Source organism: Echeneis naucrates, chromosome 21 (assembly GCF_900963305.1).
Source record: "Echeneis naucrates chromosome 21, fEcheNa1.1, whole genome shotgun sequence".
Classification (NCBI taxonomy): Eukaryota; Metazoa; Chordata; class Actinopteri; order Carangiformes; family Echeneidae; genus Echeneis; species Echeneis naucrates.
The window spans coordinates 4,596,696-4,624,116 of record NC_042531.1 but is presented as its reverse complement, the minus strand read 5'-3'; the positions used below and the strand labels follow the sequence as shown (position 1 = coordinate 4,624,116).

General features: G+C 41.3%; 2 protein-coding genes and 2 non-coding genes across 4 annotated transcripts; 1 reads left to right on the top strand and 3 right to left on the bottom strand.

Moving 5' to 3' along the window:
• Positions 1-3,187: 3,187 nt before the first annotated feature.
• Positions 3,188-3,296, bottom strand: trnal-caa (transfer RNA leucine (anticodon CAA)). The gene is made up of 2 exons: positions 3,259-3,296; positions 3,188-3,233 (listed from the first exon to the last, which is right to left on the bottom strand). It is a non-coding gene; the product is annotated as a tRNA-Leu (tRNA).
• A 707-nt stretch (positions 3,297-4,003) lies between these two features.
• On the bottom strand, positions 4,004-4,108 carry trnal-caa (transfer RNA leucine (anticodon CAA)). Its single transcript has 2 exons — positions 4,071-4,108; positions 4,004-4,049 (listed from the first exon to the last, which is right to left on the bottom strand). It is a non-coding gene; the product is annotated as a tRNA-Leu (tRNA).
• Positions 4,109-4,317: 209 nt separating this feature from the next.
• dhrs12 (dehydrogenase/reductase (SDR family) member 12) lies at positions 4,318-8,292 on the top strand. The gene is made up of 10 exons (XM_029530033.1): positions 4,318-4,516; positions 5,177-5,310; positions 5,401-5,483; positions 5,746-5,838; positions 5,911-5,992; positions 6,224-6,285; positions 6,367-6,471; positions 6,560-6,650; positions 7,078-7,215; positions 8,037-8,292. The coding sequence occupies exons 1-10, from the start codon at positions 4,461-4,463 to the stop codon at positions 8,147-8,149; spliced, it is 957 nt and encodes a 318-aa protein (XP_029385893.1). The 5' UTR covers positions 4,318-4,460; the 3' UTR covers positions 8,150-8,292.
• Positions 8,293-8,551: 259 nt separating this feature from the next.
• Positions 8,552-24,001, bottom strand: wdfy2 (WD repeat and FYVE domain containing 2). Its single transcript, XM_029530032.1, has 12 exons — positions 23,865-24,001; positions 22,143-22,210; positions 20,518-20,591; positions 18,943-18,997; positions 17,817-17,967; positions 16,296-16,408; positions 15,285-15,411; positions 14,468-14,573; positions 12,966-13,067; positions 11,832-11,962; positions 11,616-11,724; positions 8,552-11,212 (listed from the first exon to the last, which is right to left on the bottom strand). The coding sequence occupies exons 1-12, from the start codon at positions 23,999-24,001 to the stop codon at positions 11,183-11,185; spliced, it is 1,203 nt and encodes a 400-aa protein (XP_029385892.1). The 3' UTR covers positions 8,552-11,182.
• Between the last annotated feature and the right edge of the window lie 3,420 nt (positions 24,002-27,421).

Here is a 27,421-nt window from a genome sequence, read left to right as displayed (position 1 = left end):
AATAATGCACTGGAGGTTCTCAGTTGTCTCACAGAGTACTCTTTATCAAAAGAAGAATCTGCCCAAAGAGAACAAAATTAATCTTACACATTTTACATACCGATCTGATCACAGGGTGCTTTAATATACATTTCTTTAGCTCCCATTCTGACATCAAGTTGCTGCTTTCGCTGTGGGGATTATCACCCCAAATACCTTTTTAATTTCACAGCTCTTTCACAGCTCAAGTGTCCAAACTAGAACTAAAGTTGTGTGTTAACTGAACCACTGCAAGTGTTTTCTTCCCAATTAGCCGATCCTTACCGAGTTGCTTCACCTTCCTCAGTTTGGTTTCAGCAGGCAGCATAACGGTGATCTGTGCTTCTTTACAGGTCACCAGTGTTGGCACTGTTGGTGGTGATGTATCTGGATGGTCACAGACAGCTGTGGCCGTTATGTTCTGCTTCAGCAGACGGTCAAAATAATGCAGTTTCACCATGCGGGAACCAGTTTCATCTTCAGCCTGACGGTAGACAAAGGAGAGATTGTTTTTCACCCACGATATGTAGTTTGAATTACTTCAACGTGGCTCAAGAGCAGCAGCAGGAAAGTTATATTCATTCACTTTGGATTTTGATCATTTTATCATGTTTGTTAAGTTTAAGGAAACTGTTTTTCCTACATTACTCTCCCATGTGCAGAGGAGGCACTAGATAGGCAGTAATCTATAAAATTCATTCCAATAATCAAGACAAGCTAAACCATGAACAGGTTTCCCTTTAATCAAAATAATATTTTACCTGTACTGCAGTGTCACACCCATTGTAGGGCAGCTTCACCAACCACCACCACCTATAACTCTGAACTGAACAGCGACATCTGTCTGGCAGCGACAACAAACGAGTTCCATCTGTGGAAAGGATTGGGGAAACGTCACACCTCTGACAAGGACAGTCAGCTTTCTGGAAGGCAAAAAAGGTACAACAGGTGGTTGAATCAAACACACCTTCCAGATGAAGATTTGTGTATCGGATTTGTGAAAGCCACAGTAAGATTGTTCTATTACTGCAGCGGTACTTTGGCAGGTTGAAATCTGATAATCCTGGACCCTTTTCATTCCCTGGAATCAGAAAAATAAGTTCAGCGGAGGAGCAACAAGTTAGCATGAATGATTTTGTTCAAAGGCAAGATGTTTTGAGATGAGCGATGATATGACGACGCATGTTAAGTCTGCCAATTCAAAAGGGGAACAACAGCATTGTTGAAATGTTTAAGAGTTTGCCCTGATTGCTATGAGGCATAAACTTCATAAAAGGAGAAGATTGATATTGAAAACTCTGAAATTAGTCACATGGGTGAAATTGTCCAGATTAAAACACTAAATGGAAAAAGGGACAAAGGTTGATCTTCCAAGAAAAAAAAAAGGAATAAAAACTGTACACATTTGACAGTAAATTAATCGGCAGAATTAATAAACAGGAAGTTAGGGCCGTAGGAAGTTGACTTCTTTGTCTTTTCATTTTTCATTTACTATTTTTAAAGTTAATGGTTCCAGCCTTACACAATGCTTAAAGAAAAACCTTTTTCTAAACCAAGCAGCAGAAATGTTTCGGACCGGTTGACAGAGTTCAACTTTAGGGCACCTTGAAGGAAAAACCAAACCGGCGCCGTGAAGCTCCGCCCGGTCCGGTCCTCTGGAGGCCGCTCCAGGGGCTGCTGCTCGGCTCCGCCGTAAAGCTGCTCGTCCTGGCCGGCTGGATGTTCGTGTTCGTACCGGTGGGTCCTCCCGTAGATGAGCTGAGCGACCATCAAACCGATCCAAACCCGAGCCATCAGTGCGGACGCCATGGGTGCGCTCCGGTCCGCTCACCTTCTCCCCGACAGCAGAGCCCAAAGAAGCGGGCTGAGAATCCGGACTGTCCGCACAGCTGCGACTTAAATGCGCTTCATTTAGGAGCAGATGCTGCAGGTGTGTTCCCACGTGACCTGGGCGGGCAGGTCTGATCGTGGTATCGCGAGATCTGGGAGATGAGCGCCATTTTTTTTCGTGTAGTTTTGGTCGTGCTTTTTTTTTTTTTGTTTGTTTTTTTCTAGATTGTTAATCTACAGAGAAATCTAATTTAATCCTCAACAGAACAAAAACACCTCACACAGACACACACACACAATGAACTAAATGTAGTTTTAATGTGAAGGAGTGTTTCTGTTCTGTCATAAAAAGGGAACATCTCCTACATTGGAGTGACATTTCTAAGAGGATGTCCTGAGGTGTAAACCTTCAGGATGATTAGGTTCAGAGGTCACCAGCTCCGGTCCTGGAGGGACGCTGTCCTACATGTTTTTGATGTTTAATGCCTGATTCAAATGATCAGCTCGTCATCAGGCTCTGCTGAGGTCTGATCAGGACTCTCTCATTTGAATCAGGTGTGTTGGTGCAGGAAACATCTAAAACATGTAGGATGGTGTTCCTCCAGGAGCGGAGCTGGTGACCTCTGCTCTGCTGTAAATTCACCAGCTCCGTCACTTGCACAAGCAGCAGCTCCCTCTGCTGATGAAACATGGAGAGCAAAGGTTTTATAGTTTCTAGTGTCCACCATTGCTGAGGCCCGAGGAGACACACACAGCCTCTTTCTACACAGCAAAACACAATTAACAAGTCTACGAACTGTGCTTTCATCATCTGATACTTCCTGTGTTGCGTCACAGTCAATCTTTTTTCAATATCTATTTATGTGTTTTTGTTTTATTTTCAGTCTGTATATACATATTTGAAATGTATACATTTCAAACTATATATATATATATATATACATACACATAGTTTGAAATTTGTTTCTGAATTATTTTGATCTCTGTTCATCCATTTCATACAAATGCCAGACAACCATTACAACCCATGACATAAATTATTTTTATTTCATGCCACGTTTTTTTACATAACCTCTAATGTATTCTGCTCTGTGTTCATATTATCTATTCAATAAACCACAGTATATAATGCATATCGTGTGTGTGTAAATATATTTGTGTTTTTTCTCATCTGTTCACAGCCTACTGGAGAAATGTGAGGAAAGACGTTGACTTCTTGTCTAATCAAATTAGAATAAACAGGAATAAAACTTTGTATGTCGTCGTCGGTCGTCATTGTGTGAGAGAGGGGGGTTATTATAAATAGAATAAAAAAAAAAAAAAAAAAAAAAAAAAGCATTGTCAGAAGTGGGATTCGAACCCACGCCTCCATTCGGAGACCAGAAGTCCCAGCCCGGGAAGGTTCGTCACCTTGAGTCTGGCGCCTTAGACCGCTCGGCCATCCTGACAACGGTGGTATGGCGGCCGGCAGGAGTCTGTTTGTCTGCTGCTCACCGACCGTCTGACGGACTCCCTGCTTGGTCATGTGATCCGCATCATGTGACGTGACGTGACGTGGTCTCATTAAATGTTATGATGCCGATCGTGTGTTTTAAAGCGTCGAAGGGGACGGACTGGAAATTTGATACAGAGTTTGTACACCTGTAATTCTTTTAATCGGAATTGGAAGGATTAAAAGGTCACGTGACCGCCACTTTAATTAACTTCCGGATAATTTAATTAACATCAATAAAGAGCCTGAGAGCTTGTTTACCGACAACCCACCCTGAACACGTCCGATCCTGCTTTGTGCTGTCAGAGTTTTCATTTGATTTGAAATTTTGTCATCTTATTTTCTCCAGCAGGAGTCGCTGCTCTTCTGCTTGTTGCTGAAATACTGTGATGAAGTGCAATCGCCTCCATGTGCTTTGGCTGTACATTTAAAATACACAGGCTACTCATGTCTGAGTTAATCTGATAAATATATCTCTTTAAAAAAAAAAAAAAAAAACATCCGTCTTACAACTTGCACCAAATCGGGAGTTCATTATTTTGTTCACAGCTCAGATAAATAATAATAATAATAATAAAGTCAAATCTGTTCATTTTTGTATAAACTAATAAAACAGCGGTGGCTACGAGGCTTGATGTAAAAGTGTCGCTGACAAAAGGCCATTGTCAGAAGTGGGATTCGAACCCACGCCTCCATTCGGAGACCAGAAGTCCCGGCTGGGGAAGGAAACCTTGAGTCTGGCGCCTTAGACCACTCGGCCATCCTGACAACTGTGGGCACTACGGCAGACACACAACCTTACATATACACACATCCTCACTGCTGTTGTTTGTCATATATTTATGATAACAAACATTCACAGACAAACCAACAAACACAACCAGCGCTGTTAAATGGTTGTGTTTCTGTTTTTTTTTTTTTCTTCTTCTTCTTCTTATCATTCACTTCCGGGTTTCACCCACGTGACCGCCCGCCCAGATTACTACATAACCTCCTCATGTGTTTCTTATGAAACTAAAAACACAGACGGAGGCAGATCGGTCGGATTAAAGGAGATACTTCATTATTTTTAGTTTATTTTATTGTTTTTTATTTGAAGATAGCTCGTTTTGTTCCGGAAATGTCGTTTTACAGAAATGCCGTCTGGTTCGTTAAAGGACTGCATGAATACACAAAGTAAGTTCATTTCTGCACGCATGTCACAACGTGAAGCCTTCAAAGGTCTTCAGGATTTTATGTTTTTTGTGCAGCAATGACCTGATACCCCTGAAACCACACTTATCATTCTTCATGGTCATATTCTGCGATCGTTTTGTTTCTTTCTTCTATTGCAGATTCAACAACTGTCTGTTGTTTATTCAGGGATGCGTAAAAAAAAAAAAAAAAAAGTCCATAGAAATTCATTGAATTAAGAGGAAAATCATTTGTTTGGTTATATTTGCAAATGTTCAAAATGTTCATCCATAATTTTTCCATAGTAATTTTACAATTCTTTTGAAATAGTAAAATGGACCCCTCCCAGCTCAAACACCACTGAGGCCTGTCTGGTTATGAAACAGGTGTTGCATTATGTTTGGTGTTAAAAAGTCTTCAATCCAACTGAACTGCAGAAATGTTAATCGGCTGTTTGACTGTGTTTTGTTTTGGGGGTTTTTTTCCAGCTCAAAAAAACAAGAAAGCAGTTCAGTCCCAGAACATGAGCTGCTATTGTTATTAAAGCGACTCAGTTCTTTATCCACTCTGAAGCTGTTACTGATTTTTTTTTTTTTTTCTCCCCTCTTGTTGTTGTCAGACATAAGTGTACATTTATGTTGTGCCGCCCTTTGCTCCTGACAGGAGTGGCTATGAGGCTGCAGCAAAGCATTTTGTCCCAGCAGACCTGGATGTGAACCTGAGCGGGAGGTCCTTCATGATCACTGGGGCCAACAGTGGGATTGGTAAAGCCACGGCGCAGGAAATCGCAAACAGAGGTGAGCAAACGATCCATTCTACAACACCTGGAAGAGCCTCTGGCTCTTGTCTGGCTTGTCTTCTGATGTGTTTTTGTTTGTTTTGCTCAGGGGGAATTGTTCACTTGGTGTGTCGAAACAAGGGCCGAGCAGATGCAGCCAAAGATGAAATTGTGGTCCGGAGTAAGAATGAGGTGAGAGATCCTCACTTGGGTGTGGAGTATGAGGTTGTGGGTCACTATAGATACACTTAACTGAATAAAACCAGGGAGACATAAAAGATGAGCTTTAATCTCATGCTGTATAGTACAGTGTATCACCGCTCTACCCAGTAAGGGACAACAATCAAAGTAAATCCATGAAACAGGTCAAATATCAATAAATCAAACCAAAACTATGTTATTACAGTTATCATAAAATCTAGGTCAAGCGGTTTTGTTTTGCTTTTATTCCCAGAATGTCCACGTCCACATCGTCGACATGTCCAGTGCGAAACAAGTGTGGGAGTTTGCCCAAAACTTCTCGCAGAGCAACAGTCTGCATGTTCTGGTGAGTGTCTGGAGATCTGAAACAAACAGGCTGGATTTTGTTTTGGTTTTAATCACCTGCTGCGTTCATCAGATCAACAACGCAGGCTGCATGGTCAACCAGAGAGAGCTGACCGAGGACGGTTTGGAGAAGAACTTCGCCACAAATACACTCGGTAATGTTTTATTTATTTATTTATTTATTTTCTAAAACTAAACTAACATCCGATGCACAATAAAATGCATATGTTTTAGTTTGCACCATAAGTTTTTTATTCTTTTTATAATTTCTTTTCTTTTGGTAATTGGAAAAAAGAACTTAGTGTAAATAACATGGTGTTAGTTAAAAAAAGTTTGGATCTTGCTGCTGTTACTGGACCGTCCTCTGTGCTCACCTGTGTTTCCAGGTACATACATCCTCACCACGGCACTGATCCCTGCACTGAGGAAGGTCGAAGATCCCAGAGTGGTGGGTTAGCTTTCGGATGAAAACATCATGTCATCGCGTTATTCTGGCTGCAGGCTCACGCGTCTCCTGTTTTCCCCGCAGGTCACTGTGTCGTCGGGCGGGATGCTCACTCAGAGGCTGAACATGGACGACCTCCAGTGTGAGAAGGGGACGTTTGACGGCACCATGGCGTACGCTCAGAACAAAGTAAAGGAGACTTATTCGCTGAACAGAAAACACACAGGAGGGAATCAAACGCACGCTTGTTGAGGTTTCTGTGTTCTCTTTGCGACAGAGACAGCAGGTGATTCTGACAGAGAGATGGGCTGCTCAACACAGAGACATCCACTTCTCCTCCATGCATCCTGGCTGGGCAGACACACCAGGTAGACTAAACAAACTGTGGAGACAGATTCACACAGTTTTCTGTGATGACATTGATACGATTTCATTAAAAAGTTCTGTCCACACTAAAGTACAACAGACGGAGACAAAGGAATTTACTTTGTATTGAAAGATTTGCTCTCGTCTTGTTGTAATAATAGCATCAGCTCAGCTAAGAACTAAACACAACTGAGAAGAAGTGAATAAATTATATTCAGTAATAAAGAAAGAAATATGTATATGTTCTTAATACCAAAGCAAAAACTAACAAAACTCTGTATTATACTTGTAGACTGTCAACAAGAACCGAGCAGCGTTTGAACTCAATAGATATTCTAATTTTGAAATGAATGCCCCTGAATAACTTAACATGTCACAGAGAAAGCTGCTTCTCTGATCTGCAGTCTTGTTTAACTTTTCTCCACGCAGCGGTCCAGTCGTCCATGTCGTCCTTCCACGCTAAGATGCAGTCCAAACTGAGGACGGAGGCCATGGGGGCCGACACCGTGGTGTGGCTCGCTGTGTCTCCTGCTGCTGTAAAGCAACCCAGTGGGCTCTTCTTCCAGGGTCAGTAACTGATCACGTTTAATTACAGCGATGGAGCCGAATGTGATGGGCTCAACTGAGACCAGATCTGAACAGGTCCAAATCAGTTTTAATGAAGTGTAATAATAACTCAAATTCCATCAATTGTCCCAGTTGCAATAATACAGAGAATTACATGAACTCTGCAGCTCTGCAGAGCACAAATTCCCAAAATGTTCTTACTCACGACCTACTCGAAATTCTCTAAATATTTACCCTCCACATCTGATCCCAAACGATTCGGCCGCTCTTCATTTGTCTCCTGACTCTTTTTCGTTTTTACTTCTACCGGATAACAAAAAAGTTCCTATCATCAGCTTTACACAGTTATCTAATCACTTGTAGTGCCTTCGGGTCTGTTTGGTAGGCTGGGAAACGCTGCCATAAAGCACTTTAGCTTCTTTTGAAGGTTTTTCTGGCTCATTGACTGTGTGGATCAGTCTCATCAGTCCTGTTTCCGGCAGCCAAACAAGCTCTATTAACCCCACTTTACTCCATCTGCCAGAGGGTCGTGGGTTCAGTTCCCGGGTCTGGGGCCTTTCTGTGCGGAGTGTGTGTGTTTCCCCCAGTGCCTGGTTTCCTGTGACCGTCCAAAGACATCATGTTGGGGTTAATTGGTGACTAAATTGTCTGTAGGTCTGAGTGTGAGTGTGTTGGCCCTGTGATGGACTGGCGACCGGCTCTAAGATACAGCAACGCTTTCTGCTTCTGTAATCAGTTCAAACATTAGTATTGTATCTAATGCGTTGCCGTAGTGCATGTCTTAGCTGTTGTGTCATACATTTCTATAAAATATCTTCCAGATCGTAGAGCAGTGCCAACCCACCTGCCTCTGTCCTGGTCCAGGGCCACACCGCAGGAGGAGGAAAAGCTTCTGGCAGCCCTGGAGGAGTTCGCTCTGAAGTTCAAACCTTAATGTCGTCACAAATACACCAGGCACTCCTCACTAATTGTTAATGTTTACATTATTATTTCTCTTTTAAAATTTCAATGCATTAAAAAAATGAAAACCAAATTTTTTACTTTTCTGACTGATATCTGAGAAATGTAAAAAAAAAACAACAAAAACTTCATTATAGAAAAATCACAGATTTTTGGGGCTTTTCCCTTTTGGACTGAAGGATTTTGATTTTTAATTGCATTTCATATTATAATTTTAATGCCAATAGGGAGAATGGTAAATATCTGAGATGCTATAATGTAATTTAAAAATGTTAAAACAATAAAAACAGATACGAGTGACCCAAAATTCTGTTTTGGTTCCTGTTTGACTAGAACAGGAAAACTGTGTTACAACAAAACAGCATTCTTACTCAAATCTGGTCCAGTAGGTGAATACCTGCTTTTTTAATGTATTATTTATACACACAAGGTTACATTAACAGTCAAAACTGGCATCAGATGAAGTTATTTTCACTGCAACAAACATTAAGGAATTGTTTGTGTGATGATTTTGTATCTCCTGTGTAATCTGAGTTTTACATTCAAAGGACTACACCAGTTATTTTGCACAACTTTTGCAACACACTTAATATGATTACTGGTTTCTATTTTGCAAAACAAGTTATTATTTTGGGTCTTCACACTCAAGGCAGCCACAGTTTCACATTTATTTCACTACAGATAGCCACTTCGCCGGAAAACAGCAAAAATCACGGAAACACTGGAAAAATAGATCCTAAAAATGACATCATGCATTAGAAACTGATCTGCAAAAAAGGGATATATACATGATTTGATGTTGAAGGAGCTGAAAGCTCAGAAAAACACTGGTATGGTCTGTACCCTCACATTCACAAGCTGACAGCTGCTGTAAATGTACCTTTTTGAGTAGCTATGAACATGTATTTAATTCTCCCCAAAAATCAGTCAAGCCTACAATTTCTCATTCATCTATCATTGGATCTTCACGTTAATCAGATTTTCAATCTAAACATCAAACCTCTTTGGAAAATATTCAGCGGGGGGGTTGAACATCAGGGGAAATCACCTTTGTTTCTATCTGATCATTCAAGCACAAAAATGATAATCATAAAACCAAAACATTTCTTTTTAACAGCAGCAGTTTGTAATAAATTCTTGCTCCTTGATTCCAGTGCATTGAGCTTCATTATACAGTATCATGACTAAGACAAAAAAAAAAAAAAACCCAAAACATTACAGTGAGAAGAACAAAATCAAAACAAACCACGTTCACGTACATGTTAGTTTCCTCCCACTCCTGGTACGAGTACAGCATTTATGCTCTCCCTCCAATTAACTTGATGATATGTTTCCATGTCAGAAATATTTAAATCACACTTGGAATAATAAAATATGTCAAAGCAGCTCCACAGATGGCAGGATGGAGCACACAAAGGTCTACAAGCTGTGCGGCTGCTTAATGTACGGATGACAAAACCTGACAGGCGTTCTCTTCTGCTTACATTGTGCGTCTGCACAGAAACACAACAAAACACAAAAAAAGTATGGATTCATGTAGATGCAGTTTGGACTCCTACGTGAAACACAAGTTTACTTGGCTCATGTGAGAAACAGCAAAGACACTCCGGCAGGTATTTGTTACCCACAAAAAGCTTCTTCAGCGTCACACATTTAAAGAAACAGCCGCAAAGACGTGGCTGATATCTGATGAGATGTATTTAGAAACCTGAACAGGAGAACGCAAAACGCGCAGCGGGAGTAATGTGAAGCACCTGAACGCAGGATCTGCTGATCTGCTGCAGAGATGCCACTCCAGCAGTTTTAGACATGCACATTCAGTCCAAACTGTGCCAGCTGCACCGTCTACAGACGAGGAGCGCTCGAGCTCCGGCAGCAGTGTCCCCTGCAGGCAACGAGCGACAGCCTCTATCCAACATCCCTGGCCTCAGAAAAAAAAAAAAAAAGAGCTGGTTCCTAACGGGATGGGACAGCGGACCACAGACATTTTATATACAGTCCAAATAAATCTAAAGAAAAAATATGTATGTGTCCCGGGGACACCTACTGAGCTGGTTTCAATGATTTTTATACTGTTGGTCTTTAGACAGACGGAAATAACGAAGATACAGCTGCAGTGCTGCGTCAGGACGTCAACATGTTCACGTTAAGAGGTCACTATTTACAGGTGACAGTTTCTACAGACAGTGAACATGTTGGCTTGCTTGTTTAAACAATCCTTGACTTGTCAAATTCACATTTCAACATTTCAAATTTAGGTGTTTTGAAGCCAAATCCTGGAAGGTTTTAAGTTTGAGGATTAAACTTACACTTCAGATAACGCTGTTATATTTCTCCTTTTAAGTTAACAGATGGCGTAAAAGTCAACAAGCTCAGATGAATCTTCCAGCAGCTGTGCCTTTGCCTATAGAGGACACATCTGCTGCTTGGCTCCTCTGTAGGCGGTGCAGGCTGGTCTGACAATGATTAAACAGTTCCCTCTTGTGGAGAATCAGTAGCTTGAGAGACATGGATTTCTATCCGTGAGTTAAGATCTAGTTCCACGAGATGTGTCACATTTCACACATTTCAAAACAAAAACAAAAAAAAGTCTTGTTTGGTTTGAGGGTGCCTGCAGACCTCAGCACAGACTCCTCTGAGTTACTGTGTTGTGAGATTCACAGTGAGGAATGCAGGAAAATTAAGTAAATAAGGTGTGTTGATTGCTTGCACAGTCAAATGCCTCACCCCCTCCCTCACAATCATATAGACACACACAGAGATCCCCGCCAACCAGCGCTCCCCACACACATAAAAAACACCCACAATCCATCTGTAACCTTGTGTCAACCAAGGCCCATCCTGTTCCCAGGCTTCATCGGCCTGCAGTGTCGTCACTGTCAACGCACAACAGCCACCGCTTGTTGTTGAAAAACTGTTAAATATTACCCACTTGGCATCGATATTGTTGGATGCGCTGCAGCTGCCGCGGTTAAAGCCTCACAGTTTTGTCGAACAGGGGCAGACCTCAGGACACCACAGGCGTCATGTCCCAGAGCTGCAGATTAACATAAAACATAAATCACAATCAGTGCTGTCGGTCCCACCGCCCCACTCCTCCAGGAGAAGAGGGGTGGATGCTAACCAAATTTATTTTGAGGAATACGGTCAAAGAAAGAAGGTCTGAATGAGCTCAATCCATTTTAATAAAAAGTGGCCCCAACAAGCTCCTCTGGAAACGCTGACTACATTCAGTGTTAGTTTGTTTGAGAAAAGTCACTAAACTTCGCCAAAGTTTTGAGATACCATGCATAAAATTCAGAGGCTCAAAAGGTTAGAGGGTTGGTGAGCAACAGTCTAAATAAACCTAATCTTTTGGGTAAATGTATAAGTGACAACCTGGTAAATGTTCCTTCTCTTATCTGAGACCCAAAAATACAACCGTTTGTTTCCGTCCAGACCTTGATAACCTTGTCGGCGCCCGAGGTGAGCAGGTTTCCAGTGGTGGGCTCGTAGTGCATGTAAACAATGCCGTGCTTGCTGTCGTGGAAGGTGGCCGTGGGCGCTCGACTGGAAGACAGAACGGGAACGGCGGTTACTCCACCGGGCGTACGCCGAGGAAAGCGGCGGCACAAAGGGTCAGTGTGTGAAGACAACAGAGGCCGATTGTTACTCACTCCTCGTCGGTGATGGACTCGTGGCAGCTGTCACACACACGCACCTCAAACTCGAAGCCCATGAGGGGGATGGTGGAGCGTTTGGACGAGCATTTGCCGCACACTGCTTGGCCACACTTCCTGCAGTGGTGCTGAGGAACACGAGAGGACTCAGACACGTCAGCTTTGAGTTTATCTAATTAAATCAGCTGTCAGGAAACTGAAGGCCGGATTCACTGCTCTGCTTTCTACAGCACGAATTCTCATCTTTGGGCTTAAACGGGCCAAGTCAGCCCAAGTCCAGGTCAAATCTACTTTAACACTGACGTCGCCTGACGTCGCCTTTTTGTTGTAAAGCCTTCAGCTTGTAATTTGTCGTGGGAAGAGAAAGAAATATAGTTAAACAAATATTTTCATTGCATTTCATCTCTTTTGGTTGGCATATTTTTTTATGAAAAACAATCCAACAATCTTAAATAAGGTCATTATAAATCACAAGGTCCCCTCTGTATAAATAGATTGACTTTCACGCTTTATTTTTCCACTTGAAAGAATTATACTTTAACCAAAATAAACTGGCCCTGTGCCACTCAGTCACTCAGACTTTGGAGATCGCACAGCTCTGCAGCCTTGAGATGAAGTAAAATTACTTCTTGGTTTGTGAGCTAGACAGCATTTTATAGTCAATCATTTGAGAATATTAAAAGTTATTCCCATTTATGACTACAATGATAATAGAAATTCACCACAATCAGCATATTTTGAGCATTTTTTGGGATAATAAGGGATTAAATATCTTATTCTTCTAAAGTGGAAAAGAAACATGGAACTCATTTCCAGAAACACACACACACAAAAAAAGAATCACATTGTGTTGTGTCTGTTTGTTGCTGAAAAGTGCTGTGCAGTCAAAGAACGGCTGTTAATGTATCCATGAACACACACACACACACACACTTGAGATAAATCACAGCCGTATCGAGCGCTTCCTGAGAACGAGGCGATAAACCAGCCGCAGGATGTTTGTGCGGACCGGGTCGAGAGCGTGATGAAGCTACAGAACACTGAATCTGCTTCAGCTGAGGATTTATCCAAACCCTCACGTTAGTCTTTGTGCTTTATGAGCGACCGCCGGCTGTGTGTGATGTGTAATACCTGTCGTAGGCCGATCTTCTTACTGTCCCACATCTGTTTGAAGTTCCAGAAGAACGGCTGCTCACACTTCTGACACGAGTCGCTGTCCAGCCACTCTGGGGTCTGTGCAGACACACACGTTCGCAAAATTACTAATTATTTAAAGCTGCTTAACATTTGACATTTAAATTCACCAAAAAAGTCTGAACCTGCACAGGCGTAAAGCAAATATCCTCGACGTCAGAAGGAACCACATAGATCATAAATGTCAGGCTTCTTGTCAGCTTTATGAATTTTATGGATATTGACAGATTCAGGAAATGCAACGACGTTTTGGGAAAAATGTCTTTCTGCTTTGCTTCTAATTGGCAGATAAGAATATCAGTATTCAGTCTGGAGGAGTCAGGGTGTAACTGGCCAAGCTCAGAGTAAAGAGAGGAGTCTGGCTCGATCCAAAGGAATATAAAACACCGCTGCCAACAGTTAAAGCTGTCACATTTACACTGAACCCTCTGCACAAGCAGAGCTGTGAAATTACTCACTTTGCTTGTAAGTCTTCCACTTTCTCATTTGAGAGAAAACAAATGAGCACTTTTTATTTTAAACTCCTAATTTCCCCCAGGCTGTACATGTACCGATGTTTCTCCTCAACTGAACCTACATTTTGGTGAAAGGAGTTAAAGTTCTGAAATATATCCATGTTCATTATAATGAAATCTTTTTGCATTTGTTGACCAGGAGGCAAATGCTGAGCAGGAAGAAACGGTTGAGCTCCGGTAGCAGGAAACAGGATGTGAGGTATTCCAAGTTAATGTCAAGACAACCTCGGTGCGTGCTGCCTTTCAGCTGGTTGTCAGTTGTTAGTATTCTAATTCTTGTGTGAACGATCAGAGGATCAATTTCCCGCAAACCCCGTTCTCCACCAAACCACTCTGAACGTCTGGCTCTGGTTGTTCTTTCTTTAAATCCCACAGCTATCATGAATTTGCCGTGGGACGGCCGTGCCTGAGCAGCCACCTGCACAGAGCAGGATTTTATTAAAACAACCATGAGTGCTCATTCAGGGAGCAAAAGCAAGCTGCTGATTTTATTTTAAAGGTCGCCTGGAGGAATGTCAGCTTCAACCAAACCAACGAGTCAGAAAATGAAACTGAGCTGAGAATTTTGGGCCAAACGACAGCGGCTGAGGACACGGAGCCACAGTGGAAGTGACTCTGGGTAAAAGAAGAATCAAATCCTAATTAGCTCTGATGAGACGAGCAGAGCAAAGCGCAGAGGGGAGAAAAGGCTGAAATCAGACTGAAAGTGAGTTTATAAAAGCAAAAAATGAAGGCACGACATGATAATCTGGACTTCATGCATTATCCCCATTTCATCCAGCGCACAGATCCATATCACAATTATGTATGTGTACACACACTCCACAGAAGAGATAGTATTTCCCCTTATTTTCCTCTGTGTGTCACATTTCAGCTAACCAGTATGAGTGAATGTTTCCATTCATGTTTAGGGGGTCAGATCACCTCTTGTCGTGTTACGTCCATGTTCCAGATGACGATGCCGCCGTCTGAGCTGCAGGAGATCAGCTGACGAGTGTGCGAGGCGTAGCACAAGCCCTGGACCTTATCACTGGAGGGAACGCACACAGACACACAATTGCGATCATGAAATCACACACTGATCTCAAGTCTGAATAAACACCCAATTCATGTTGCAAATCTGAATCAGAGAAGAGTTATTTTCATTATTGATTGGTCTACAGGTTATTTTCTCAATCAATCAATTAATTAATCCCTCAACAAAAATTATTAATATCCAAGATAATGTCTTCAAATTTCTTTGCAGTGTCATGAAGTGCTCACAGCTGTGAAGCCAGAAGAGGAGACTAGTTGGTCATTTTGTTTATCAATACAGCCGCCGATGATTGTTCCTGTGATTTTCAGATTAATTTAAAGGTTATATATAATCAGGGAGGTGGTTATCTGCAAATCATCTCAAGCTCCTCAGTTTTCCAGCAGACTGGAAGTCAAGTCAAGCCTGGTCGAGGGAGACCCCGGTGAGTCCGTCACGCTCACGACGGTCATTTTTTTCAGGCTTCGGGGTCAGAACGGGCCTTTAGATGTGTCTCTGGTGCCGTTTGTGAGAGAGAGCGACACATTCTCCTTCTATCCTAATTTTCCAGCCCAGTACTTAGATGCTCCTGCTGCTCTGCCTCCGTCGGTGCCACATTCAGAGAAATATGTGAAAACGAAAACTGTGCTGTGCGTTGAGCTGAATCATTCCTAAAGTGGGAGAAGCGTTCAGTGAGCGGTTGTTTGTTTGTTTGTTTGTTTTTTTTACTTGTGTCCTTGCAGCTCGATGGCGGTTCCTTTGCGTCCCCCGATGTCCCACATGATGATTGAGTGATCCGAGCTGCCAGAGAACAGCACCCTCTGGACGGGGTCCCAACACAGCGCTGTCACATTCCCTGTCGCATACACACAAACAGACACACACAGAAGCAGATAAGTGAGTGTATAAAGTATAAAGTTACACTCCCTTACAAAGGTCAGGGCTTCATTCTGCTTTTCTGATACTTGAACGTTACAAAAGTCATTGAACTGGATCTTTTTTCTTTTTTTTTTTAGGGACCCTTTGTCCTTTAGCTCCAACCATCTGGCTCATATATGAAGACTTTCCTTTCCATCTAACATCCTGTAAAAGTCATTTGTCACTGTCTCTTTTGTGGAATTCGATTTCAGTGACAGCCACAACACAATTTTTGTGAACATAAAGACCATCAGGGACTGCTACAGCTGTAATCTGGCCTCAACTATCCTGAATTTAACACCACCAGTGTAGTTCTTCTTCTTAAAACAAATAATAAATAAAACATCAAATCAAATCCAATCAGATTCCTTCTTAAGAAAGACTTTCCTGCTATTATCTGTTGTAATTATATCCACTTCAAATTCATGAGATTGTTTTAGAACACAAATTTATAAATGCACTTATTTTGACTGTCTGACTGTATGAAAGGAGAGGAAGAAGCAGGAATGATGTGAAATGTAGCTGCATGGCAATTTGGGTGACCAATATTTGCACAGACAAAATTGGATTAAACTCTCTGAGGGAAAAAAAAGTCAATGGCAGCATTATTCAACAACGCTGTAGGCTGCAATAACCGATCCTCTTCACTGTCCCTACATAATAACTGTTTTCACTGATTTATCGGTTGAATATTTTATTGAGCTTTTAATATAAATAGCAAACAGCTTGTAGTCAGTTTGTTTTGTCCAACCAACAGGTCAAAACTCGAGGTTATTCAGTTACAATGACACAAACTGATGACTGTGACTGTGTGCAGCGTACCGGTGTGTCCCTTGAAGGTGGTGACCAGGCTGCAGATGTCCTGCTCCAGCTTCAGGATGGTCACCTGACCGGACTGGTCCCCTACAAACGCGTGTCTGGTCTCCACATCGAACCTGGGTCGGCATTAAGGTCAAAAGAAGGGGAAACTGTGTCCTGCTGTGCTCATGTATTCGTGGAGATATTTCATCTCTTCTTGAATGAAAAAGACAAAGCAAACACAAACTGTAAAAGGAAACTCCTGGGGACACAGTCGAAGGACAAAACAGTAACTGTACAAGACATCTGATTATTCTAACCAAAGTGATTAAAGCAGATAAGGGGATTTATACTTGGACCACTTACACAAAAACATAATTAAAGAAAAACATTGGCTACACTACATTAGCTCAAAAGCTGCAGCTTATTGAAACTATTCTCCGTATTTAATGTTAAATTGGTCGGCAACTCCCTCAAAAGAGACAAACTTTCAATACACCAAAGATTCAAAGATAAAAAAAAGTAAGAAAGGCTTTCGTATATGTACATATAGATATGAGGTGCTAATGATCATGTATATATTTAAATTGCAATAACAAGTAAACTACAGATTCTTAAATAATATAATTAGATTGATTAATTGAGGGTTTGATTCTGAATTTATGTCCCCAAAGAGCGTTGACTAGGACTGAGCCGTTATCAACAGAGGTTAGGAAGTGGTTTAATGAGGCTTCGCTTAAATAATACCAAGAACAACACATTTCTTTTCATCTTTGCACGAGATGCTGTTGTGCAAATACATCTCTCACTCAATCTCGCTGTGGCTGTTAAAATGCCGAGGAGGTGAACCTGAGAGCACTTGATTAGCACCAGTTATGGAAATGTGTATCTTAAAAGAGGAAGCATGAACAAACTCTTGTTTGTTGCTTCATTCAAGCTTAGTTCTGCAGCTTGTTTTGGGTTTTTTTTCCTCCACTGAACACAAACATCACACCCATTAGATCCTGTGTGATGTGCCTTAGACTCATCATCGCTGCACATGCATCAACATCGCCGTCCCTGCCTGCTCATGCAATGAAAGACGAGACAGGTTAGCATGTTGCTAAGGGCTTGCAGGACACCAGCAGCCTGACGACCTAAGGACAGGCTCATTGGTATGGACCGGTGTGGCTGCGGAGCACTCACAGCCTTTCATCTGGCCATTACAGAAACCTACTCAGCCCGTTTCCTTGACAACAGCATGACTGATGCCTATTGTTAGCCCGTCCTGAGTAATACAAACTAACTGGAAGCTAATCTCAATAGCCCTGTTTCATGTGGCTGCAGCCTTAAAATAGGTTGTGTTGTCATAATAAAAGGCAGAGATTTTTCCAGAGCGCCAAAGATGGCTCTTCACTGCCAACTTGGTTACATCCGCTCAGCTCCATTTGGCAGAAAGTTTATCTGTCAGCTTCAAGAAGTGCCCTTCAAGGGCAAAGCAGCCTGCGTGTCGAGACAACAAACAGAGCAGGAGTGGGGTGAGGAGCGAGGGGCATTAAAGGATACTGTAGTCCAGAAACCCAGGCGGCCGTGCGATATGTCCCCAGCTGCTGGCCGCTCTCCGAGCAGTGCCAGGTGAAGTTTTTGTCCTGGCCGGTGCTCAGCAGCCACTCCATCTCTAACACAAAGAGCACCACGGTCACACGACCCTGGTGTGCTGCAAAACACACAAAAATGCAACGTATGACATTCAGTTTTGCAATAACTGTAAGCGCAGCGAAAGGGGTCAGTGCTGAAGTCTGATTTTGGGGAATGGCAGTAATGTAACAACACTTTGGTACCCTGAAATTGCACAGTTTAGCATCAAATGCGCTGTTTTATGAGCAGAAAAATGAAGCTGCAGTGGAGAAGCATAGTCCTCCTCTGAGAAGAGATCTGACACTGGTACAGCGACATACTGAGACCTTACAGTTTCTCAGCCACAAGAAGCCACATGAAGGAGATCTACCTGCACATCAAACCAAAGATTCAAATATCATGAAAGGTCAACTATGAATATCAAACTGCATTCAACGAAGAAACTATTTCTCCCATGTGCTTGAAACAAACAAAAAAAAAAAAAAAAAAAAAAACGTTGACTGCGGCAGAGGCCTTGGAGGAGACGCGTAGAGATCGATGGGTGCTGGGGTCCAGTTATTTCTGAGTGAGTTACACTCGCCAGAAGAGATGAATTATGAACTCTGCCAGAGAGCAAACAATCCTCCGGCTGCAGAGATTTCAATGCCTTAAATACACAGAGCCGAGCAGACTTCATGAGCGATGAACTGTCCTGGAACTGCACAGGTAATAATACACAGCAGAACGATAAATAAGAAGGTCCAGGGAGTTCATGAAATAAACCTGAGGGCTCTTCAAAAAAAGATTTCAGAGTGCCGGACGAAAGTCAAAGAGCAATCACACCCAAAACTGCTACATTAGGAGGCATCTGCAGAGAAACTGAAGTATATAAGACACAGGAAGAGGTCATTTCAGGTGGATCATTGTATCATTATTGCACATTATCTGCACAACCTCGAGCAGCAGCATCGTTCCTTCATATTGGCGGCAATGATGTCCAATAGCCATAGACATTTGAGGGAAAATGTTGGTTTGGTATTTGAACACACACACACACACACACTTCTTCTCTCACCCTGGTAGGTTCGTGCTGGGGTCATCTTGTTGTAGTCTTCTGACAGGACAAACTCCTGTAAGACAGGAAGTGGAGATTTATGTTCACACGGACTGAGGTCACTGACAAAAGTTTCTAATTAATTCTGAGGATGAGAAAATAAATTATGTTTCTGTGCATTTGTAAAAAGATATTCTCAAACAACAGTAAAGTTCAGAGGTGGTATCCTGAAATTATGATCTGTTCAAAATATCATTGTTTAAAACTTTAATTTGTACTTTTACAGTGTTCACATCTCAAAAACATAATGTTTATATGAAAAGCAACGCATAAGATGTGAAAGTAGTGAACGCATTTCCTCTGCAGAGAAAACCACTTCAATTTTTCACTATCTAAAAATGTGAATGCAAATGAAGTAAACAAAAAAAAACTGCAGGCCTGTGCTGAGAACAGCTTAAAAAAATGGTCAGTCAGACAATGCTATTTCCTCTGAGGCCATTTGTAGGAGTGACATTTTCAGGTTGTGCTGAGTTCTGGAATGAAAATCCCTCAAAAACATCCTGATATCTTTCGTCTCACTGCGAGTTTGGAGCACCTTGTACCGAAGCAAAAGGCTCCCGATGTGAAACTGTCGAACAACAGAGCAGAACCTGTATAGTCGTAAACACTGTCTCTGTCCTGCACTGCAGCATGTCAGGGCTGTTTGCAAAAGTTATTTACTACCAAAAACTAAGCAAAACCAGCAGGACCTGAAGTTCAGGACAGCGGGTGACTAATTTCATAACTGTTTTCTGTCTGGGAAGCATGAAAGCTCCAAGTAAATTCATCTACCTGTTACATTAAGAGGCATCTTTTCGTGAGAAAGAAGGAAGCTTGTGCAAATGAAAAAGGATTCATCCTCTGGAGGATGTGAATGTGCTGAGCACATTTTAAGGAAATAGTGATTCTTCCTTTGATCGGGAATATTCACAGCAGATTTCATGCCAATCTGGCAAGTTTGTAGAGTTTTGGCCTGTCGCTGCCAGTAAGAGAGAGGTTACACAAAAGTCATCCAAAAGCCTTGGGGATCGTCCTCAGGGGAACATGAATACAAGCAGTGCTGGATGGACTTTGAGGAATTTGGTCTGTTGGTAAATCAGATGTAATTTTTCATCTAGAGCCTATTTGAGATTTAAATTTGTGAAACGTCATCTTCAACTCAATTGAGATCGACTAATAAACACTGATGTAAAAAAACAAACAAAAAAAAAGTTCTCGGGGTTCAGACCACATCTATGAGAGAAAAGTGACATTTCAGAGTTTGTGGGTTTTCCTCTCTGGCAAGTTACAGCAACCTGACAAAGCTCTCATTCCAACTGAGCGAACAGATCTGCCAGAAACATTCCCGCTGCACCGACGAGCAGCCAGAGCGTTTTCACCAAAATAAACCTGAAACGAACTGCAGCCCGTTTCATGTGTCGAGCTTCCTGTCAAAGCTAAAAAACGCCTGCGTTGACGTAACTCCAGAAACAGCAATGACAGCAAGCTGTCCTCAGCTGAGTGAGGAAGAGACACACACACACACACAAAAAAAGACCAGCTCCTGGTTTGACTTACACAGATACTTCCAGTGTCCATGCCCACCGACAGCCTCCTGGTTTCTGGGTTAAAGGACATACAGGTGCTGGACGCTGCAGACAGAGACACACAAAAAATGAGTCTACATTGTGCCTGGGTGTGTGATCAAATATTATTTTAAACAGCTACTTTTACATGTAAATATATATTATTGTGTAATTTCAACCTGTTTAAAAACCTATAATACTATAATGATAGTGTTGAATACTGATTAGTAATGACCGAGGATACTGAAAGGTCACTAACAGCGATATAAATCAATACATAAAAACCAGACAAGAGATCTGGATAATTACACACACACAAAAAATAAATAGATAAATCAACAAATTATCTTTAATTCATCTCACAATTTTGACCAAGATGTAAAACTGAGAATCAGATTTTCTTCTCTTGAACCGGTTGATAATACAAACCGTGTTCATCAGTGCAGCTTGTGAGTTCTGAGTCAATTTGGACTTGAGCTTGATATCAGCTATTCCTGTCTGATATCATCTAATCTACCAGCTAGCAGCTCACCAGCAAACAAACTCTGTCCCAAAGTTAAATTTCCAACCCTCTCAGTCTCAGCAACAGGAAAACATTCACAGCTCCATAATGGTCACAATGCTCAGCTGGAGTGTTTGAACAATATTTCATCAAAAAGAAAATTTACTTGCCCGATGTATCCTTATTAAGTTTGACTTTTTTAATACATTTTTACATTAAATGTTATACAAATATGTAAGTATACATGTATTTATTTATTATCTGCTGATATTCTTATATAAGATAGGAATATCACCAACTGTCAGGAGCTTCAAGTCAAAAATATCTGAATTGTATATAATTAATCTAAATTTATGTAAAAACATATAACAGTTAACATAAATACCAATAATGACTTCCAATAGAAAAATTATTTTTTACATTTTTTTAACTTCTTACACAAAAAGAAACAATACATATTATTTTTTAGTGAGATGGTACAACTCTCTGCAGGAATTCTTTTTAAATTGAGCAGACAGCTTCAACAGAACTATTGTGGATAACAGCGTGCTGACGCAATTTCCTGAATGTGTTGGCTGAGCTTTAGAAGGCAAGAAAAAAACCCAACAGGATAATTGTGGGATCAAAGTTCCTGCAATTTGACCTTGTGACTTTTCTCAGAAAGCACAAAATATGCAGGAAAAACCGTCCTGCTTTGTGAAAAACATTTCACATATCAGGTCAAACAACACTTTATTCACTGCATCTGTGAATCCAGAGAGAGTGATCACAGTTTTGTTTTGTTTTGTTTTTTTTGTCACTTTAGTTTTTCTCTCTCAGTAAGCTAAAACATTAAACACACTCCATGAACCGGATTTCGGAGACGTGCAGCACTGCAGCGCCGATGACAGCACGGCCAACTTTCCTGCTAATTTTAATGTAAACTCTGCAGCTTCTGTGTCATTCTGGAAGAGGCTGCATTGTGTGATTCATGACGACGGTCACATGATGAGGACGGACGCTCACGGAGAACAAAAACAGCCATGGACGAGCGTTCTGGGCAGCTGTGCTGACTACAAACGACACACTTGGTTACATTGTCTCTGCGATGACACACAAAGGATGGGAATACTTGCACGGCATTGTGTGGTGGACGCTGGGCCAGTACTGTCCGCTGTCTCTCTTCAGCCATACTCGGATCGCCCTGTGGAGTAAAGTCATAACGGTTCAGCTGCAGCATCCTCAAACCAAATCAAACTTTACTAGCATAGAAATTTTCACGCGAGCAAGCACAAAGTGCTTCACAGCTTAAAGACAGAAAAACAACGTATGACGTTACTAACATTACACTCTGGATTCTTCATGTCGTCCACTCACTCCTGGTTACAGGAAATGACAGTTACAAGACACGGTTTCCTTTCATCAGCACCAACACATCTAACTTGTCTGTGTTCACCACCCTTCCTCCTCCTCAGCTCTACAAACGAAAACAAACTGAGACAAATGGGAGGAAAGTTCCAGCTCCACAGCTGTGTTATACCGATGCAGGTGATAATGAAATCGTAACTGCTGGAGTGCAGAAGGAAGAATAAAACTTAACTTTCTATAAAAAATATTTCCATTCCTTCCTAAAACTGGAAGACAAAGGTCACGGCTTTATTGAAGTCAGCAGCCCGAAGTGTGTAACTAACTGACAATCCTCAAGGTCATCGAAGCGGATTTAAAGCTGGCGAGGAAAAGATGAGCTGCATTTGGCAACTTGAACATTTCTCAACTCTGTGGGAAAAAAAATCTACACTTCCCCAAACGCCAAGATTTCTGTAATAAAAATAGGGAAAATGTGTAAAGCAGGAAGTGCATCAGAAATACAACGTGGTGAAGGCCAAACAGTTTTCAGTCAGTGAACAAATAACGAATCCGCATCTTTTCTCATCATCAATCCATCATTTTTTTTGTTTCAAAGCAGTCCAAATTAATCAATAACGGCGATAATCGTAGGTTACATCGTATTTGTCTCTCATCATCTATAAGAAAATAAATATTTGGATGAATTCCCACATTCGACCCAACAGCATGTCTCCAAACGGCGTCTTCTGTCATCAGTGAATAAAATCTTGTCTGTCATTAATCAGAGGCTAACAGAGAAGCTGCTCCAACAGGTTGGACTGCTGCTGTTTTACAGTTTTGTCTCACAGAAGACATTTCACAATCTGCTGAGCCTGACAGATTTCCAACGTTTTTCCCACCATAACTTTAAAGGGCAGATCTGCCACCGAAACGTCTCAGGAGCTAATGATGAAGGGCGGTGACAGGCAGCAAATCACCCAAATCGAGTTTTTATTACCGGAGGATGAATTTATGATGATATACAATATTAATTATACCGGGCTGAGTGAAGTTACACAGGCAGTTACAGGACACACAACCTTTGAACACACACACACACACACACACACACAGGGTCACACTCTTGGCAACTAAACACACACACACACACACACACACACACACACACACAGGGTCACACTCTTGGCAACTAAACACACACACACACACACACACACACACACACACAGGAGGGGGGGGGGGGGGGGGGGGGGGAACTGGGAAAAGAGTCTGTTGACACTGAGGTTGTGAAACTCTGAAGGACAAAGCGCACGTTTTATTCTGAAAAACGGCATAATTGAAAATATGATTAAATCCGTTTCAATCTGATAAACTGCAATTTAAACAAAACAAAACAAAACAAAACAAAACACAAAAACAAATGAATCTCCTGAGCCGATCAGCTGACACGCGGACAGGATGAGTTGACAGATGATTAACCCGGACGGATCCCCGGCAGGTGGTGGGCCTACCTGTCCTCGGACACGCTGATCACGCCGTCCTCTTTGGGGATGATGACGGCCGAAGTCACGACCTCCTGGAAAGCCTCGATCTTGCTCAGCAGACATGGCTTCCGAGCCTGCGGCTGGGGCTGGATCTCGGCCGCCATGGCACGGTGCTGGTGGACAAACCTCCGGTTCCGGTTCTGGCTCCGGGAAACATAACCCCCCTCCGGGTCCGGGTCCGGGTCCCGGTCCGACGGCGGAGCTCCGGCTGGAGCAGCTAGACTAACCTGCCAGGCTGCAGCGTGCACACACACACACTAACAGACACAAACACACACACAGACGCACGGCAACGTGACGGCTTCCAGTCAGCTGACAACACAAACACACTCCCATACACACTGACCATTTCCGCTCTACAAAATAAGACTTCCGGTCACACATCTGCTGCTGCATTGTCTTTTAAAAATAAAAGCGCCTTCATTTTTTTTTTCAACTTGTCAACTTTAACAACCTTCAACATACAGATGTGGCTTTATGGTAATCTCTATTGAAGGATGTATCAAAACACGGTATGCTATAATGTAACCAACAGGAAAGTGAATAAATTGTGATATTAACAGATTTTTTTTTTATTTTAGAAACTGCTGAATTTTCCAAATTAGCAAATCTTGGAAAAAAAAAAGGTTGTGAAAGGTCCAACTAATTGACCTTTAGTGAGGATGTGCTTTATCTTCACATCGGTGCACTTGGCATGAATCATAATAAAGGTATCTCTCTCTTTGTTGTAGTTATGAGGGGCAGAATTAATGCCCTTTAAGGCCTCGAAGCATAAATTGTTACACATATTGTTAAATTCACCTTTTAAAGAACTTGTGTAAAATATGAGTTGCTCCAGGGCACTCTGTAGAGAAATCAGTTGGATGTCAGATTTCCTGATATCAGAAATTTAAAAAATGTGTTCATGTGGAGGAATTATTTTGGTGCTTGAAACACGTTTCATTTCACAAATGTCCCCGGATGTCGAAAATAAAATGATCTAATGATGCGTGTGAGTCTATTTGTGCCAAATGTTCGAGGGATGGAGATAAGCTTTAAGTTATTGATGTCTTCATATTAAAACGCAGTTTCTGTGCAGCTGCAGGGAGAGGACAACATCACGCTCCCTGCATTTTCCACACTATGTCCTTTCAGTGGCCTTGGTTTTGGCAGTGCTCAGACCTCCTGTGAGCTGCGGTGGTTCTTGTGCTGGGGTTTGCTGCATAGACATCAGTGATCGGTGCTGGTTTTTTCTGATGGGAAGAATAATATTGAACAAACTGGTCTGTCTCATCAACTTCTCCCATGCCTTCACTGTACTCATAACACACCCATTTTTGTCCAGAAACCATCTTGTTTCATTCTCCTCTGTACAGTTTTACTAGACTGCATTGTGTGAATTGTGGGGCATGCTGACACTATCCATCATTTTCTCATAGACAATGGGGCCATCTTCTGTTCCTGTCCCATGACATGATTGCTGATAGGGAAGGCAAATAAAAAATGGATTCATACCTTAAATTACTTTTACTACAATCCAGTTTTACTCTTGCCGTGTGCAGAATCAGCCCAATGTACTTGTAACATTTGCTATGTCCCAATCTTTCTCAGTGACATCCTGCTTATTTATATGTGTTTATGCTGCTGGTACACTGAAGTGATGTCTGAAGGGTTCGTGTCGATAATATTGACCCACTAGCAGGCAGAGAAGGAGGCTGCATGTGGTTCACTGGGCCTTTGCAGCTGTAAACCCTAAACTAGGACATTTAACGCTTGACTGTTGATTGAAATAAAGTAGAATGTGAGGGAGGTACGAAACTCTGACTGTTCCTCTTCTGTACTGTCAAATGTAAGTAAAATCCCACTTGAACTAGAACACTCCACACTTAGAGGTATATTTCCAGTAACTTTACATTGCATAATAATTGTATGAAATTACACATACACTCACATAGAAATGTAAATACAGTAACTTGAAAAGCAATTTCTCATCTGCAGGGAACAATATAAAAAAATTTTCAAATCTACCATATATTGATTTGTTTAGCCACAAATTCTGTTAGTGAAGCTTATTTTTACACAAGGACATAACTGGAGTAAACAGAGTGAGACTTTAGTCTTTGACAGTCCGTCTTGACTTATATCAAAAATAATTGCAAAATAAAAATACTTAACAATCTTCATACATACTCTTGTTTGCGTTATCCCTGTTTACCCTAGGAATCAAAGTTTTTTTTTATTTTATTATTTGTTTTAGTAACTTCCCAGTTTTTCACAGTCCCTGAGGACAGTAATCAAGTGTAGTCAATAACAAAACATCTAATTTCCGGTTTTGACTTCAAAGTAAAACTCAGATGTTAATTCTTGTTTAACACTTCTAAAAGTGAAGTATTGTCGTGAAGTAAATAGTTATAACACTATAAATATGAAGTCAAAGTGTTGTGTCCTAACACAAACAAGCACAACAATGTGACACACAAACACACGAAAGTCTTGCAGGTTGTTTCCAGAAAGTCTTTTAAAACGTGAGGACAATGGTTTCCGGTCAGAGTTTGTCTGTACTTCATAATAATGGTCTAAAGGGATTCAGTATGACGTTTAAAAACCATGAATTTGAGGTCTTTCAAGATAACGTTTTAGAGAAACAACAGTAGAAAACGGTATCAAAGATAATACAAGGATAATATTTATAATACGGCAATTTAGAAAACTTAAAACAAACAAGAAAAAAATTGTTTCAAATTCACTAATAAAAACAGAAAATTAAATAATGAACAGGAATATACTTCTGTAGACTTTAATTAATCTGTAACTTCTAATGAAAGAAAGAGATTCTATTAGCTACTTTTCAGCAAAAAATATTTTAGCGTTAGCCGGTTACAGATTCTTAAATAATAAATGTTTTACGCCTTTCTGTTCTGTACATGAGTCTAAAACGAATCTTTGGGTTTCTGCACACTTCCCCAGAATTTTCTGATCTTTTACATACAAAATAAATTATTCAAAAATAATAAGCTGATAAAGCTATAATTTAAATACATTTTAGGATAGTAGATAGATTTAAATGCTCTCTGGTTGCAGACTAGACATACATGGCCTGCTTGGTTTCTATCCTGACTATGAAGACATGCAATAGTCACATTGCCAGCAAAGGCCTGTAACTTTAAATAATTTTATTCTGAAAAAACATTTCAATGGCAGACCGGAAAATGAAGTGTTGTGTGCATCTTGTTCCTGAGAACTCTTGTCAAACAAGAGGCAGTAGACCTTCCTCCTCTCTCCGATCACTAGATGCCGGATGGTTTCCTCTTATTTTTGCGGAAGTGATGATATTTTCCAAGGAGCAATATTATGTAAATTGCATTGCACAATCGGGCCGAGTGTCATGTGGTATCAAGAGTGGTCCAAAAATCGGTCATATGGTGTCGTGTAGCCTGTTGGAGAAAAAAAAAAGAAATAATCCTCAAATGTTTCGTAAAATAGTTTAAATATATTCCTCCCATATAATGTTTTTTAAATATACTTGTGAAGGAAGCGGATCAGTC

What these genes read in the sequence shown, in the direction of transcription:
- wdfy2 (XM_029530032.1), bottom strand. Translation starts at nt 24,001, where the DNA reads ATGGCGGCCGAGATCCAGCCCCAGCCGCAGGCTCGGAAGCCATGTCTG. An exon ending in ATCAGCGTGTCCGAGGACAG is followed by an intron (nt 22,211 to 23,864) that starts GTAGGCCCACCA and finishes TTTACTCCACAG; the next exon opens with GGCGATCCGAGTATGGCTGA. An exon ending in AGAAGATCGGCCTACGACAG is followed by an intron (nt 11,963 to 12,965) that starts GTATTACACATC and finishes CGTGTTCCTCAG; the next exon opens with CACCACTGCAGGAAGTGTGG.
- dhrs12 (XM_029530033.1), top strand. Translation starts at nt 4,461, where the DNA reads ATGTCGTTTTACAGAAATGCCGTCTGGTTCGTTAAAGGACTGCATGAA. An exon ending in TGGTCCGGAGTAAGAATGAG is followed by an intron (nt 5,484 to 5,745) that starts GTGAGAGATCCT and finishes TTTTATTCCCAG; the next exon opens with AATGTCCACGTCCACATCGT. An exon ending in GCAACAGTCTGCATGTTCTG is followed by an intron (nt 5,839 to 5,910) that starts GTGAGTGTCTGG and finishes TGCGTTCATCAG; the next exon opens with ATCAACAACGCAGGCTGCAT.